Source organism: Malus domestica, chromosome 15 (genome assembly GCF_042453785.1).
Source record: "Malus domestica chromosome 15, GDT2T_hap1".
Classification (NCBI taxonomy): domain Eukaryota; kingdom Viridiplantae; phylum Streptophyta; class Magnoliopsida; order Rosales; family Rosaceae; genus Malus; species Malus domestica.
In genome coordinates this window covers 54,484,028-54,501,626 of record NC_091675.1, presented here as the reverse complement: position 1 = coordinate 54,501,626, position 17,599 = coordinate 54,484,028, and the positions used below count along the sequence as shown (strand labels likewise).

Below are 17,599 nucleotides of genomic sequence, written 5' to 3'. Positions count from 1 at the left end.
TGATTAAGGAGGATAAGCAAAATCGAGTTTTATTATGCATGATACCTATAATACGTTTTTGAAGTGTCAATAACAACTCCATAAATAAAACCTAGTACTCTATCATCAACACCTCCAAACTCAGGAAATTAAGCAGCCACTAAACAAATCTCAGAATTTAAAAATGGCCAAACAATTGAGACCTGCAACCAAATGGAACTCGTAGATCTACCCACCTTAACTTGATCCCTTTGCTTCACAAAGAATCCTAGCAGCTCTTATGTCTTGATCAATTAAGCATCCGAACCAACTTCCTTCCCTTCGTGTTTAAGCATCCAATACAAGTACTACAACGCAACGCCTCCTCATCAACCCAGTCTCTTTCTTCCTCCAACTCACTCTACCAAATTAGTCAAAACCGTTACATATACATACATGCATATACATATATATATTACAGAAATTATATGCGCATACACATATATATGCTTGGTTTAGGGTTCCAACCTCTCATCTTAACCTATTTCTCTCCACACATACTGATCAAAGACACACAAAAAACCAGATAAAACCAGCCAAACCATGAGAACCAAAACCTATCCAACTTTCAATGTTAAGCTTCTCCTCCTTGGAATTTTCCTTGCTTTGGTTGTCATCTTTGTCTTCAGGACAAGTTCTGATTCATCACCAGCTTCCTCCAATGAAAAATCCCCCATTTCGGGGAAACAAGCCAAAGATGATCACGAAAAATCAACAAATTGTGACTCCACAGGGACTTGCAACAAGATTCCAACCTCCCTAGCCAAAGCCCTAATCCACTACACAACCTCCACCATCACCCCACAACAAACCCTAAAAGAAATCTCAGTCACATCCAAGGTCTTGGACAAGAAATCGCCCTGCAACTTCCTCGTCTTCGGCCTAGGCCACGACAGCCTCATGTGGACTTCCCTCAACCACGGCGGACGCACCATTTTCCTCGAAGAAGACGAGTCATGGATAGAGCAAATCCGGCGCCGCTTCCCCACTTTGGAATCGTACCATGTCACATACGATAGCAAAGTGAACGAGGCTAACAGTCTCATGGATGTTGGGAAGGGGCCTGAGTGCACTGCAGTTGGTGATCCTAGGTATAGCGTATGCCAGCTGGCACTCAAGGGGTTGCCCAGTGAAGTGTATGAGATAAAATGGGATTTGATCATGGTGGATGCACCCACAGGGTATCATGATGAAGCACCAGGGAGGATGAGTGCCATTTATACGGCTGGGATGATGGCCAGGAACAAAGAGGGGGGAGAGACTGATGTGTTTGTGCATGATGTGAATAGGGATGTGGAAGATAAGTTCTCCAAGGCTTTTCTTTGTGAAGGGTACATGAAAAAACAAGAAGGGAGGTTGAGGCACTTCAATATTCCTAGTCACAAGGATAGTTCCAACAGGCCCTTTTGCCCCGAGTAAATAATTCATGTGTTTTTTTTTTTTTTTTTTGCAAATTAATTCATGTTTCATATGATCATATCGATTTTGATTGTCTCAATTTGATTCCATCCATTTAAGCGTTTCTTTCTGTTTTTTTTTTTACTTATGGCCATCCTTATGTAATTTAGTGTACGTCTAGAACTTCAAAGATCGTCGGGCCCTAGAATGAATATAAACTATGAAAACCTTTGCTTTTCTTGTTGTGTTTTTCTTTCACTCAAGTCTTCCTTATATAGTGGTTCGGAAGAGTGGAGAATGACAAATTAGTCCATGAAAATCCTAAGTATATTCCAGTATGAATATCTTTTAATTTTCTTCTAACTATACCAATAATAATAAAGATAAATTATATCAATCAAACACCCTCATTTAGATGGATTAACATTTTATTTATCTAATAGATAAATCCTACAATGATCAACAAAGTCCCACCCGGATAGTTTTGATAAGTGCTTCTCCAAGAGTATTCCATTGTACGACTACGATTGACGAAGAGGACCTACTTCATCTTCTCGTATATCTATAAAAATCCTTTTTCAAAAAACAACAGGGAAATTTTGTTTCTTCATCTCAGTTTTATTTGACCAAGTATAACAATAATCTACTTAAATTGGAGATAATGATGGCGCACAAGTTACGAGGTCGAGATGTGATGGCTGACATTAAATTGACTATATAACCCCATCTGTAGATGACGTCACAAACCAACTTAATAACGAAGCCATAGTAAGATATTTATGATGTATAAGAATTTGAACCAAAAGATGTTCATTGAAATAATAAATTCAAAGCTGCTACATAAGTACTTATCATCCTTCTTACTTGGGGGTATTATCTCGGGTTTGATCCCGTTATTAATCACATCACATCATAGTAGCTAGAAGTTTCACACAGCAGTAAATACAACAAAGTGCAGTGCTATGTATAATCAAAAGTGCGATCGTGCAATAATTATTACAACATAGATAAAACTGTAGTAAATGAGTCATCACCCAAAACCCAGAGGTTGAAAGCCTCACTGCCAAGCCCACTCGTCCCCACCGATGTTCTCCTTAGTCTCGTTACATCCTGAAGGGGTCGATAAAACAAAACGTGAGTAGACCAGTTTTATCACAATTATAAAATTTTCATTTAAACATAATAACCCCTGTTTTGAAAACATATATAGTAAAAAACTATATAATATAATACTACCATAATAGTAAAGTCTCATTCATCAATATCAACGAAAAACCATCAAGTCAAATCCAGAAATCATACATTCAATCAATCAGTCATGCTAGCATCCACTAACATAAGTATAGCAAGCAGGAAATATACTAGCATCAACTAGTTAATCTCAATACCAGTAATAATCATCAACCCTAGCGTCCACTAGGACAAATATAACTTGCAAACAAATCTACGGCCGAAGATAGCTACACAACTCATCACCTGATGACCATGTGGTCAAAATAGATCACGAATGATCTAAAGATATTATCGATATGGTCACTAGTCTCGTCAAAGACTTAACATATTAATATGCATCCACATATTAAGCATATATGCATATATAAGCATGTATATATATGTATATATATATTAATGACTAACTATGAATAAGCATTGCTGTTTTTCAAATTTTAATCATTTGACATGGTGATTATTACCGTGATAAAGTGGTCGTATGAGGTGGTGGTGACAATGATGCTGGTACAAGTGTCCCATGGTAATTGTTGGCAAGATAGTGATATTATATGTATTGTCTTAAGTGGCTACAATAGTAGTAGGGATGGTGATTGTGGCGACATGGTGATGGGGTGGTGGAGGATTGGGGTGGGGGCATGGTGATGATAGTGGTAGAGAGAAGTGAAACGAAAGAGTTTCACAACAAGGAGGTATATACAGTCGTGCAAGGTTACTTATTGGACAAATTTGCGATATCGAACACTCAATTAAACACATGTGAACTGTTGTGAAATATAATTGTTGGAATTGAATTAGGATTTGTGGTTATCTCGTTTGTAAAATAAGCATGTTAAGTTGAGTCGAACTGAACTGCAGTATGTAACACACCAATAGGGTCAACAGTGGGAAAAGAACATGTCAATTGAACATCACTGGTGTGGCAAGCCATCTCAGCAGTCATGTTAGTCTGTAACATTATATCTTGCATCTCTTTCCTGATGTCTGTGTGGTGATGTATTACTAGTAATTTTGCTATGAGGGAATATGAAAACATGAAGTTACGTTTTATATTCTTTTGTGTGCCTTTTTCAACCCCAAAGGAGTCTCCCAATATTCCACTATTTAAGTGGACTAGATGTTCCGTAAAGCGTACGAAGCTTGGATTTGTCAAGGAATTCTGATTGATTGAATTTTGATCTTGATCCATGTGGAACTGAAACTCTATTTGGATTATAATGGAGTTTGTGAGACTTTTATCAGAAATTTTGATAGAATTTGTGGATTGACACATATTTTAATGACTAATTATGAATAAGCATTGATGTTTTTCAAATTTTAATCATTTAACATGGTGATTATTACCATGATAAAGTGGTCATATGAGATGGTGGTGGCAACAATGCTGTTTTCCAAATCTTTTCCTTTTTATGTTGAATAATAACTTAATTTCAGAAGAATTTCCCATGGAGCTTTGCATGCTACAAGCGTTGTTATCACAAAATGCTGCAACTCAAATAGGCTATAATTATGTCCACTTTTCCATTTACAACCAACGGGTTAATGCGTTCTTTTTTTTTTTTTTTTTTTCTAAATGGGTTAAGAAAAAATTTATATATTGAATTAGATTATGCGGGTAGTTTAGGTGGTAAATTTGGGTTTGAAGAGATATTGATTGTTTAATTAAGAGTAATATAGGTGAAGAGAGTAAGTTAAGTGTAAAAATAAGTTATATGAGTTCAAATAAAATTTTTCATCCCGTAATTGAAATCTAATTCCATGTTTTGATTATGATTACGAGTTTGTAAACATACCATAAAGTTAGTTGACAAGTTGGACTGAGGTGAAAAGATCACAAAATTATACGGATGAAAAATATTAACCAAAAGTAAAATTAAAAGAACGAAAGTGAAAATTAAAGTACATTAATTCGGCCTTTACAAAATGCAAAACAAAATCGTCATTGCATGATTGCATCTACGGTAAATTATATTTTACCACCTTATGTTTGAGGTTTATTGCAATCTCATACAACATTTTCAAAAAATTTCATTTTAATACCTTACGTACTATTTTATTTTAATATAATATGTTCGTTATATTTTCCATCCATTGATCCATTGAGAGCTGACGTGGCTGCCACATTTGTGCCACATGGCAAACAAATATTTTTTTTATTCATTTAAAATATTAATAAACTTTTTGTAAAATTCAATTTTTTTCTTCTCACCCTTGGGCTTAATTTTTGTTTGGTTACAAACAAAATGACGTTGAGTCCGTGCAGATCGCTGGTTCTCGAGTCGAGTCGGTCAGATATGTCCATGGCGTGCAAAGCGCTCACGACAGAGGCAGAATCGCTAGTTCTCGAGCACCAGGTGAGGGGTGCACACGATAAGGGGTGGGGTGGGGTTGGGGGTTGGGGGGGGGGGTGTTGCGGGGGAGGTCGGGGTGGGGTGGGTTTTTGGATGGGAGGGGAGGTGAAGAGGGTGGAGGGGAGAGAGGTGGGTTTCTGGGTTTATTTGTTTATTTGTTTTTTTTTAAAGGATCAATATAATATTTTTAATGCATAAAGAATTATGTTTTGTCACATGGTATAAATTTAGCAGCCATGCTAACTCGTAACGAACCAATAGATGGAAAATGTAAATGATGTATTATATTGAAATAAAATAGTACGTGAGGTATAAAATGAGGTATAAAAGTGAAATTTTTTGAAGATATTGTATTAGGTTGCAACAGACCTCAAACCTGAGGTGGTAAAGTGTAATTTACCATTGCATCTATATTCTTATTGGAGAACAAATGGCTTGTCGTTTGCGCTTCAAAGCTGATAATGAATTGACAACAAGCTTCTAAAAGACGCTAAGTGCTAGTCGGATGACGAGTTGGGGTTCATGCCTAGACAGCTAGACGGGGTCCAACTGTTGGAGTGAGATTTCCTACAAGAAGAAATAACTCCATAGATTTGTTGACCGTAATCCTCACGTTTGCCGAATCCTTCTTTGAGGTGGCCCAGAATAACCTTCCTCCGTAGCTTGCCCAGGCAGGGTACCTGCAAAAGATACTCCGACGCTCAAGTCAGTCGATTGGTTTCCTACTCTTTGGATTCTCTCAACTTTTTCCTACATACCTTGTTCTTTGGCTCTTCTCCATAATTATAGGATTGCATGCCTGAAGAACAAGTATCACGATCTCTTTTCCTTTTCCACTTCCTTAGTGGTCCTCTGTAATATGACCGCATGCTTTGGGAACAAGCACCACGTCATATTTTCCTTTCCCACTTCCTCAATGATCCTCTGTAGTGGAGGCGGTTACCTGGACACATGCGCGCGTTCTTCGTGGGCTTTCCTTACGGTTTACCTTGCATAACACCATCCCCTGGGTGACTTAGATTGGCCCATGAGTCGAAACCGGATTTTATCCTCCCACAATGCCCCATTTTTCCCTTTTTTACTTATGTAAAATAGGGGAAAACTAAGTTTTTCGATCATATGTGGCCTTGAAACTATGATTTTTGAACCTAGCTAAACTTTAAGCATTTCTTACTAAGACCAAATTTATGGAAGTTGCTAAACTTTAAGTCATTGTTCCGTGTGCCTAACTCGCGAAAGCCAAACAGGCTTCTTCGCTTACTTTACGAAAGTCACCTCACATCTTCACATAAAATGTGGGCTGACACCTTCCACGAAAGCAGACTGACATTTACGAACGAAGATTTACGAATGAGAATTTAAGTATGAAAATTTACGAACGAGGACTGACACGAAAGTGGACTGACTTGTATGGTTTACGAACGAGGATTTACGTACGAAGATTTACGAGTGAGGATTTACGAAGACATTACGAAGGTGGACTGACATGACGAACGAGAACTGACATTACGAAAGTGGACTGACATGATGAAAGAGGGCTGACATTACGAAAGTGGACTGACATGACAAAAGATGACCGACGAAATTTAACTGAGTAGGCTGTCTGACAGGTTACACGTATGCGTATCTATTATATAACTCACTGTCCCATCTTGTCGAACTGACGAAAGCAGCAGCTGTAGCTGCAGCGCAGAAGCCTAAAACACGTTCACACACTCGCATGCATATATATAGACACCAATATCGACACTTGCCTTTATACATACATATATATGTGTACGTTTGTGGACATCACGTCATTGCCACACTTTTGCATGCTTTTCTATATGTTTACACACCAATATATAGGACTAAATGGATTTAATTAAATTTATTATATTAATTGGACGGTGATCAGACAAGCGCTTAGTCGGGCCTAGGCGGGATTTTTAGGCTATCTCCAACCGAAGGGTCCAGAGGGTCGAAAATAGCCCTAAAACCGTCTCCAACCGAGGGCTAGGCCAGAGGGCTCGGGAATCTGGGAGAGCCCCACGAAATTTCAAAGGGCCAAAGGGCTGACTGCTTTTGCCAGCCAGCTAGCCCCAGGCTGGCTATTTTTTTTTAATGTTTTGTTATTCCTGTCGGTTATGACCGACATGATTTATTAAGAAAAAATTCAAATGAAACAGCTACTAGCCGTTGCATTTGATTTGATATTTTTTTTTACATTATTATTATTATTTTTTATTTACAAAAATTTTCATATAACTTCTATTTTTTCCTATAACTTCTATTTCACAAAATTTATTTCATATTTTTTTTAAATTCCATTTTTTTTCCTATAACTTCCTAAGCCATTATACAATATTAAATTAAATTAAGTAACATGAAACAACATTAAACAATATGAAACAACATTAAATAACATTAACCAACATAAAAATTATACAACATGAAACTTAAATAACATTTTTAAAAACATTTAAAAACATAAAACGTAAATGCCTACTCCATGCTGACGTCGCTTAGCCGTTGGATTTGAATTTAATTTGTAGTTTTTAAATAATAAATTATATTTGACCCTATAGCCCTTTGGCGCTCGATTGGAGATGGTTTTTTGTGAAAGGGCTAAAACGAACCCCTCTGGCCCTCGGTTGGAGATGGAAGCAAATATAACCCTATACTATTTATTAAAATATTAATATCTTGAAAATTTTTGAAGGGTGGGCTCCATCGGTTGGAGATGGCCTTAGAACTGACAGTCGAGGCTGCCCAGCCCGCGGGACGACGCTAAAATAGCAAAGGGTTTAGAGGGCAGAAACAGGAAGAGCAACCATGGCGGGTCCTTGAGTTCTACTGCGGCATTGGCGGAATGGTAATACGGTAACCCATATACCCTAAATACCCCGTTTTGCTTTCCAGTTTTTTAATTCTTCAACGTTTTTTGCTCAAGTTTGCATCTTTGCGATTGTCAGAGGTACTCGCTAATGAGGGTAGGAGTGAACGCCGAAGTTGTGGAAGCGTTCGACATCAACGACAATGCCAACAAAGTTCACCAGCATAATTTCGGCCACCGTCCCTATCAGGTTCTTCCCATTTTTTAGTTCAATTTTGTAATTTATCCAAATTCAAGCTCCTTTTTATACAGTGTGCACAGCCTAAGTACAAATTTGTGGTGTTTGATTTCTTGAGGATCAAAAGTTTTTTTATATATGGCTACCCAATTTGAGTTTCTTACACTTAGGGATCGTTTAAGACTGCTTTTGTAGGAATCACTCTGCTCATAAGCACTTTTGTAGAAGTGCTTTTATCCGTTGAAATTGTTATTGAAATGCAAAGTGCTTGGTGCATTCTATGACCCAGAAATACTTAAAAGCTTTTTGCAAAAAGTAGGCGGAAGCGCCGTTGGTTATTAAAAATTACTTTTAGTGAACAGTTCCAAACAGGCGCTTAATCTCTTAGATGCTTTAATTTTGGATGTTTTACAATTTGTTTGAATATTTTGGTTTAAAATTGCTTGTCAACTGGTTCTGTATGGGGTCAGTTTTGTATTAGTACTGTTGGATAGTGGCCAAATTAGTGGCCAAGGGGACAACAAGCCAACTCTCCTTTCAGCTATTAAACAAAGAAAAGTTTGGTGGACATCATCATGAGTAAAAACACAATGATGATGTTTGTTGAAAAGAAAAAGGAAGGTCATGATGATGTTTGTAAAGGAATGATTATTCCTTTACTTTGGATTTTTTTATAGGCAAATGGAATTGGGTTTATTCAGCTCATTCCTTTGCAACTTGACAAAAGAGCATTTCTTTTGGTATTTTCTAAGGCAGCAGCAGCTGCTATATGTTTGAGGAGAAGCCGAGAGAAGAAAAGGGAGGGAGCGGCAGATGAGAGAAACCAGGGAGAGCATTCGGCTCTCCCATTTGAATATGAGCTGCTCCTTCCCACCATTTGTAATAATCCCATTTTGTTAGTAATCACTCAATCAAAGGTGTTGGTGCTACTTGTGTAGCTTTTGGGAGAGAAGGATTTTGATATGTGTTTCTTCTTCTCCATTTGTTTCTTAGTTTGAGTGAGAGCTATTGGTTGTATGTGGAATTTGGGTTTGAGAGTTAAAACTCTATTTGTAATCTCCTTTTGATATAAGTAGAATTTCCTCTCCTCGCCGTCTCGGAACTGGACGTAGGCTTACGCCGAACCAGTATAAATCATTGTGTTCTTTGGATTATTTGTCTTGTCATATTTTGCCGTTGTAATTTATTGGTTTCATATTTGACGCTTCCGCACAACAAGTGGTATCAGAGCTCCGGGTTTCGACTTGGAGGCTTTGTACTAGTTTGTCTATGAAATCTTCGAATGACGGTGAAATATGAAAAAATTTGACAGGAGGAATGACTTTGGCATTTGGTCAATTGGAGATACAAGTTTTGCTTGCATTGCTGCGAAATGTGTGGCGTTGAAGAAGGATGGTAAGGGACCATAATGCAGTCCCTGAGCTCGCATATTGGAGAATGGTTCCGGAAAAAAAAAGTAGAAGTTGTTGAGAATTGAAAAGAAAATGTTGGTTCCTTTTCTTTTGCCATTTGTTTTGGCAGAAGGACATCATGATGACAAATGATGTTGTTGGCTAAAGAAAAGGGAAAAAGGCTAAGGCTAAGTTTTCTTCTCTTTGGCATTTTTTCAACGGTAGAGAAGTTTTTCTTCACTCCCACTAGTTGCCTTTGGAGCAAGTTGATGGAAACATTGGAGGAGTTTGTGAGGGCCAATTTGTTGAGTTCTGCAAAGGTTTGGATAGTGAGACATAACACTATTTTGGATACACCACTTGCACTGCATAACATTTGTGTGGAACCCTCTTGTAGAAGGCAAGTTATATGCTTTCTAACTTTGTTTGGTCTATAGACATTTGGTTGGATTTGTTTGCCACTGCTATTTGGTCTGTTGGTCTCCATCATCTGCAATTAGTTTTCTTGAAGACTCCAGTTGAGGTATGATTTTGGATCTCCTGCTGATTATTTGAATTTGAAATTTTTGGTTGTCCTGTTGGTGCTCATGTGATGATGGTAAACTTGAGTGAAGGGCATATTTTTTTGTATGTGGTATGTTAGACCTTGTTGCCAAATTTGTAATCAGTTTTGACTTGGAGAATATGCCATGCTATGTGAATGAGTCTATTGGTACAGTTTCAGACCATGGTGTTTGTGAGCAAGTGGAGTTCGTTGTATGTCCAACTTTGGTATGGTGTGCTTGATCTTTTGTCGGTGATATTGAAGAATTTCAGTTCTTCGTTTGAATCACTTTTGTTTTGATCAAGGCACTTATGGTTTGCAAATTTGGAGAAGACGGTAGAGAAATGGTCTACTTTTGTTGGCTTTGGTACAATTTGAGTCGAGGTGGAGATCATTATGAGTACCGAGAGTTTGGGAATTTGATATAGTTCCCGTTGTCTTTAGTTTGTACTTTGGGTGCTTATGGTGATTGTTGATTCGATTCTCTGTGAAGTTTTCGAAATTTGGCCAAGGTGGAGATTGTTGGATAGTGGCCAAATTAGTGGCCAAGGGGACAACAAGCCAACTCTCCTTTCGGCTATTAAACAAAGAAAAGTTTGGTGGACATCATCATGAGTAAAAACACAATGATGATGTTTGTTGAAAAGAAAAAGGAAGGTCATGATGATGTTTGTAAAGGAATGATTATTCCTTTACTTTGGATTTTTTTATAGGCAAATGGAATTGGGTTTATTCGGCTCCTTCCTTTGCAACTTGACAAAAGAGCTTTTCTTTGGGTATTTTCTAAGGCAGCAGCAGCTGCTATATGTTTGAGGAGAAGCCGAGAGAAGAAAAGGGGGGGAGCGGCAGATGAGAGAAACCAGGGAGAGCATTCGGCTCTCCCATTTGAATATGAGCTGCTCCTTCCCACCATTTGTAATAATCCCATTTTGTTAGTAATCACTCAATCAAAGATGTTGGTGCTACTTGTGTAGCTTTTGGGAGAGAAGGATTTTGATATGTGTTTCTTCTTCTCCATTTGTTTCTTAGTTCGAGTGAGAGCTATTGGTTGTATGTGGGATTTGGGTTTGAGAGTTAAAACTCTATTTGTAATCTCCTTTTGATATAAGTGGAATTTCCTTGCCGTCTCGGAACTGGACGTAGGCTTACGCCGAACCAGTATAAATCATTGTGTTCTTTGGATTATTTGTCTTGTCATATTTTGCCGTTGTAATTTATTGGTTTCATATTTGACGCTTCCGCACAACAAGTACCATTTGTTTCGGTGTTTGGTATTTTGAGCCACTTTCTGATGTTTCCTAAACCTACTTGAGCTCATCTTGCACTGAAATTTGAATATTCTTGTTTGTAAAGGGTAATATTCAGAGCCTTACTGCTGCTGATCTCGACTGTTTGGGGCGGATGCATGACTTCTTTCTCCTCCTTGCCAACTTTACACTCGACAAGGTTAGTTTTCATCATTTTCGTCTTTACAGATGTATGGCAACCGCTTAAACAGATTTTCACTAGTTACTTATGGATAGGTCTCCAGAAGCAATCCGGCGATGCTCAGGCATTTTCATTTCTCAACATTCTTGAGTTGATACTACACACATCTCGACCAATGGTGTTATTTGTGGAAAATGTTGTCGGATTTGAGGTCAATCCTTGGAAGTTTTATCTTAATTGTAGGTAAAATATTGATTTGTTTTTTGTTTTCCAATTCCTTTGTTTTATCTCCTGGCTGCAGACATCTGATACGCATACAAAAATGATAGAGATATTGGGAAGAACAAATTTTGTTCTGCAGGAGTTCATATTGAGTCTGTTACAGTTTGGCGAACCCTATTCCAGGCCACGCTATTTTTGCCTGGTAGCCTCCTCTCTCACTGGTTTTCTAGGTCATTCAGAAGCTCTTGGAAACCTCTTGCTCTTATTCTTTCAAGAGTTAACACATAAATTCATTTATCCTGCAGGCAAGGAGGAAACCTTGAACCTTTCACAACAAGTTTTCAATAATCAGCTTCTTCGCTCGCTAGGGCCATTATTTGGGGATGCAAATGCTGATGAGACAGTGTTCTCTAAACTCGATGAACCACAAGAGAGCCGGGATACGTTACTTGAATATTGTGAGCCTATAGAAAGCTTTCTTGAATTCAAGAATTGCAGTGACCAATCGGAGTCCAATTTTGTGGGCACCACTACTGGTTCTACAAATACTGAAGGAATATTGAAGAAAGATGAAGGGAGTGGATTTTGTAGTGGCATCGTAGATCAGTACATTGTTCCATTAAGCTTGGTAGAGAGGTGGGGAAGTGCCATGGATATCCTTCTTCGTTTCTACGTCCAGTGATGTAAGTATGTAAAATTTGTACTTGGGAAGCTATGTACTTTATTGTATTAAGAAGTAAATATTTGTACCCTTTTTCCCTTTCGGAAGGCTTGTGCTTTGTAGCTCTTATGTGCAGTAATTATTTAGTATTAAACCAGGGAGGATCTGTACATATCCAGGATCTAGTCTCTTGGGACTCAATTACGTCTGTATGGTTCTATGGTGATGACAAGGATGAACACTTAGTCTCCTTATGGTTTTTGTTTTATCATAAGGACTTCTGTGTCTGAACTCTACATTTTTTGTGAGGTAAAATGAAAAACCAAGTTTTTGATCCGGGAACAAGGATCACCATATTCTTACCCCCCACTTGCATGTATTGCTAGCTAATGCATCATGCACCATCTTTCGGTTCTATCATTAATTATTGGTTGAATGATATGGTATCATTGTGTATGTGGAAGATTGGTTATTTTGTTCTGCATATCACATGGAATATGAAGTGTGTTGTAATGCCATATTATCTTTTTACTCATTGAATTGTGCTTGGTTTACTTGTTACCATGTGAATGCATACAGAGTTCGGTTTCACGATTCTTATTTCAAATCCCTGTATTTTCAGGGCCAAGGTTGGACCCTTGCTTGCCTTGCTTCCAAAAGCTTTAGATGATGCTGGGATTTATCATTTTGGCATGTACAATGGGACAATCTATTTCCAATTTTCTTGGTGTACGACTATGTCGCCAGCAAATGGTACAATTGTTTCCTCTGTTTCTTTGATGTGGTTCATTTCAGCTTTGCTGGGAACTAGGACACATCTTGTGCAAAGAACGTGAACTTTTAAAAGGTTTCCAGTTTGCTTGATGCAGTTTACCTGATCTTTTGTTCTATGAACTCTGTATTTTCTATCAATTTTCCGTATTGCTTGACATAAAAAGCTACGTTAGTTTAGCACTATTTCCATGCACTTTCTGAATTTGTCCAGTAAACTTTCTGTATTTTTGTTTTATCTTATTGAACTCTGAAATGTTTATATGATCCATATCCATCTGTTTATTCGAGACTCCTTAACTGTCGGTACCTTGTGCATTTCATTGACAACCTTACATCGCTCCGAATTTACCATATAAAACCCCTGTTTGGCATGCATTTATTTCCTTATTAGTTTATGTACTTCGATCATAGTAATCTGAAGGCACTAATATTTCTGTTTTGATAGTGTCATGACATTACAAGCATATGATATGTTCAATTTAAAATAATAATTCTGATGCTATGAACCTAAGCTTTTGATGGTATTGAAATTGTCATATTTACAGGAGGTGATTCACGCAAGTAGAGAGAAGTGAAAGGAAAGAACTAAACTGCTTTGGATGATGAGAAGTCTGTAACTAGATTCATGTTATGCAATTGTTTATTTGGAATACGATCATGGTAATTGCGTATTTGTTTGAAATTAGCAAGAAAATTACTCTGTTCGCATACACAAACATAAATATTGGTACAACTTATTCATGCAGTAATAGTTATGAAGATTCAACAGTAATATCATAAATCTTTTCAAACATTGGCATATCCAAGTTGGTTAAAGCAACGCTCTTTCACTCTGCACTTAAGTTCGAATGCTCATAGTTTCTCTTGAATTATGGCATAGAGCTTGCTCACAATATTATTTTGGAACCGCGAAAACCCAGTACTCCATGGCATGTTCAACAACAACGAGCCAAGAACACTCCAAAATCCAAATGCAAACCCTAGTCCCAAGCTCAGATCCAACCAACCGTCTTCAAGTAAACGACCAATTCCTCCCTTTTTTTGATCACCCGATGAAATTGAACTCCCACCATGGGTTGTGCTGCACTTTTCCAGTGGAGGTCCACAAAGTTTATTGCCAAAGAAACTCGACCTATCAAGGCTCTGAAGCTGTGTGCTTTCTGGAATCTGTCCTGTCAGATAGTTGTAGGACAAGTTCAAGTTGCTTAGAAATGTTAACTTTGACATGCTTGGAGAAATCTGACCAGTAAGTTTGTTCCTCGAGAGATCGAGAGATTCCAACCATCTCATATCACCAATCTTTGAAGGGATTTTTCCAACCAAAAGATTTCCTGATAAGTTGAATGATTGCAAGTAGATGAGGCTGGTCAGCTCTTCAGGGATCTCTCCGGATATAAAGTTGTCTGAAAGGTCCAAGCTTGTCACCAAAGTAAGTATTTTGTTATACTCCATCTCTCTACCTTTTCTCACCAAGATTGCATTCTCTATGTAGTTGTCCTCGAAGGAGGCTTCACCATCACCAAATGATATAGTGGAGAACAAAATGGGGTCTCTCGAGTTTGAAAAATTTGCCATGGCTGTGAAATTCTTGAAACATGTTGGTATTGCTCCGGAAAGGTGGTTGTCCGCGACGTCTAGGATCTGGAGATTTCGGAGACTGCATAGTTCATGAGGAATGTTGTCGTGAAGCATGTTCGAACGGAGGCTGAGAATTCCCAAATGTGAAAGACTTTTACCAATCCATGTTGGTATGGTTCCAACAAATTCATTTTTGTGAAGATCAAGAAGGAACAAGGACTCACATTTTTGTAGGGAAGTAGGTACTTCTCCAGATAAGTGATTATTGCGCAAGTGCAATGATCGGAGGAGTCCTAAGTGTCCAACGGAGGCTGGAATGTTCCCACCCAAATTGTTGTTTTCTAAGTTGAGAAGTGTCAAGTTTTGTAGATTGTCCAAACAGTCAGGAATTTCTCCGTTGAGAAAATTGTCTTGAAGTTGAAGAATTTCAAGTTGTTTTGGCCCATCAGTCTTGTCACAAAAGAAATGAAACAGAGTTCCGGAAAATGATGAGTTGGAAAGATCTAGTGTAGTTATGTGGGAAGAAAACAAAGGTAATGAACCGTGGAACTGGTTAGAACCTAGGTTAATTACTTCTGAAGACATAGAATCTATATTCGGAACCTTTCCGTACAATTGATTGTAAGAGAGATCCAAAAGGCCTAATCCAAGGGAGGAAAAGTTCCAAAACCAAGTAGGAATGATACCTGAAATAGCTGTATTTGACAGGTTAAGAGCATACAGTTTTGTTTGAGTTTGAAGCCATGCAGGCAACTCTGATGGCTCTAGATGCCAAGAATTTAGAAACAAGGTGTTTAGTTGGAAGGGAGGAAGCCAATCTAGACTAGTTTTCAGAGTCAGCGAATTTTCGCTTGCATAAAAGTATTTCAGTTTTGTAAGATTGGTGAAATGAACTTCGGAGACAACACCCTCTAATTGATTGTTACCAATGTCCAAACTTTCTAAGCATGACAGATTTCCCAAAGATACTGGAATCGGACCTGATATTGAATTACTTGAAAAGTCAAGCGAGCCTAAATTTTTGAAGTTACCAAGCTGAGACAGATAACCTGAAAGATTATTATCTGATAGACCCAATAACTCAATGCGCCCTGAACTGCACGTAGACAAGCTTTCAAATATTTCTGAAATGCTTCCGCTAAAATTGTTCCTCGAAAATTCGAGAACCATCAGCTTACAAAGGTTTCCCAATGAGTTTGGGATTTTCCCATCAAGTTGGTTGTCCGATGTGTCAAGATTGACAAGGGCTGTTAAGTTTCCAATGGAACTTGAAATTTCACCATGAAAGTTATTTTCTGAAAGAACTAGTGTTTCAAGATTGCTAAAAGTATACAACCATATGGGAATTATAGAACTGATAGAGTTGTAATCGAGATTAAGAACTCGAAGACTAGTCATGTTCGAAATTCCGCCTGGTAGGACACCTAGATCACATTCAGACATATGTAGTTCTACCAGCTGAGAGGGAAGTGTGTTTGTCCCCTGCAACCAATGTGATACTTTGCTAAGATCTATACCAGCAATATTCAGGTGTTGCAAAAGAGAAAGGCCAGAAATCCATTGAAGGTTCTCAACTACCAAAAGGTTATCAAACAGATCAAGAGTGCGAAGACTCGAGAGGTTTCCTAGTTGAGGAGGAATTGTTCCTCCAAACCTTGCTTCTGAAAGGTTGAGATATCTTAAACTTTTCAAAGAACCTAAGAAGCTAGGAATCTGTTTTCCTTCAAAATCATTTCTGTATAGGTCTAGGTAGCTAAGATGCTTTAAGTTGAGCAGAGAAGGATTTAACTTACCACCCAAGGACGAACTCTCACTTGAAAATTCCTCATCTGCATAATAATTCCCAAGGTGGAGCTCGCGGACATGACCAGTTTTTTTATCGCATATAACTCCAGTCCAGTTGCAGCAGTCTCCTTCGCCGCCAACCCAAGATGAAAGCCGGTTTGAAGGATCCTTGAGGTCTTGCTTCAACATCAAAAGTGCTTGTCTCTCATATTCCTTGCAAGGCACACTGATCAGATTGCCATTGCATGGGCAAATGCTAATGGTTATTACAATGCTTAGAAATCTGAGAAGTGAAACAACTCTCATGGGATTATCCATATGGTTTTTTTTTAATATAAACTATATATCAAGTGTTTGGGGTGAGTGAGGAATGAGTAATTTGTAGTGCGTTCATCTAGTTATATAAAACATGTTATTGAGGAGAGGAGGTCCAATTGTGGCCTACTCAATACAATATGTTGAAAGATAATACCAGCGTCAGTAAGTGTGTCACGCTCAAGAGCAGGGCCAGGAAATTTCCTAAGGGCCATGCTGCATTTGGTACTTGGCATAATTGCACTCATAAGGGTTGCAAGACTAATACAGTGTAGGTCAAGCAATAGACAAAGTCACAATTGCTTATCAAAGAGCTGCTATTTTGTCTATATCCATCTCCACATCATGGTAGACCAACGCGTTACTGACTAGTTCTTAGGTCAGTCAAGAAGAAAAAGACGAAATGGAAAAAGAAAAGTGTGACATGCCTTATTCAAATCACATTCACACCTAATTTTCCACGCAAAAAAGATGGTCCTTGGTCCAACCCCAAAGAAAACTAGTGTGGTTTTAAACTTTTAATTAGGGTTTTTTTTTGGTTTAAAGTTTGCTCAAAATCTTCCTGGCTTCAGAAATCAAGGCTAGTGGTTTTCAGATAATCTTAGGTGGTGTATCGTATATAGAGTTTGATGGATTTTTATAGAATTATGAATATATGAATTTTGAGCTTGATCCATGTGGATTTTAACTGAATTCTATTTGGATTATAATGGAGTTTTTGATACTTTTATCAGAAAATTTAATAGAATTTGTGGATTGTCAAGGATATTTTAATGACTAATTTATAAATAAGCATTGCTGTTTTTCAAATTTTCATTATTTGAACTGGTGATTACTACCATGACAAAGTG

At 38.0% G+C, this 17,599-nt stretch overlaps 2 protein-coding genes and 1 pseudogene across 3 annotated transcripts; 2 read left to right on the top strand and 1 right to left on the bottom strand.

Moving 5' to 3' along the window:
- Positions 1–21: 21 nt before the first annotated feature.
- On the top strand, positions 22–1,654 carry LOC103402442 (glucuronoxylan 4-O-methyltransferase 1). The gene has a single exon (XM_008341195.4). The coding sequence runs from the start codon at positions 562–564 to the stop codon at positions 1,435–1,437; it is 876 nt and encodes a 291-aa protein (XP_008339417.2). The 5' UTR covers positions 22–561; the 3' UTR covers positions 1,438–1,654.
- Positions 1,655–4,889: 3,235 nt separating this feature from the next.
- On the top strand, positions 4,890–12,497 carry LOC103441974 (tRNA (cytosine(38)-C(5))-methyltransferase 2-like; annotated as a pseudogene).
- A 1,212-nt stretch (positions 12,498–13,709) lies between these two features.
- Positions 13,710–16,960, bottom strand: LOC139192179 (receptor-like protein EIX1). 2 transcript variants are annotated; one of them, XM_070813717.1, is made up of 2 exons: positions 14,531–16,866; positions 13,710–14,242 (listed from the first exon to the last, which is right to left on the bottom strand). In XM_070813717.1, the coding sequence occupies exons 1-2, from the start codon at positions 16,749–16,751 to the stop codon at positions 13,923–13,925; spliced, it is 2,541 nt and encodes an 846-aa protein (XP_070669818.1). In that variant the 5' UTR covers positions 16,752–16,866; the 3' UTR covers positions 13,710–13,922. The 2 variants fall into 2 exon arrangements, with proteins under 2 accessions (XP_070669818.1, XP_070669817.1); XM_070813716.1 differs by having other exon boundaries at positions 13,710–16,960.
- Positions 16,961–17,599: the final 639 nt, after the last annotated feature.

What these genes read in the sequence shown, in the direction of transcription:
- LOC103402442 (XM_008341195.4), top strand. Translation starts at nt 562, where the DNA reads ATGAGAACCAAAACCTATCCAACTTTCAATGTTAAGCTTCTCCTCCTT.
- LOC139192179 (XM_070813716.1), bottom strand. Translation starts at nt 16,751, where the DNA reads ATGGATAATCCCATGAGAGTTGTTTCACTTCTCAGATTTCTAAGCATT.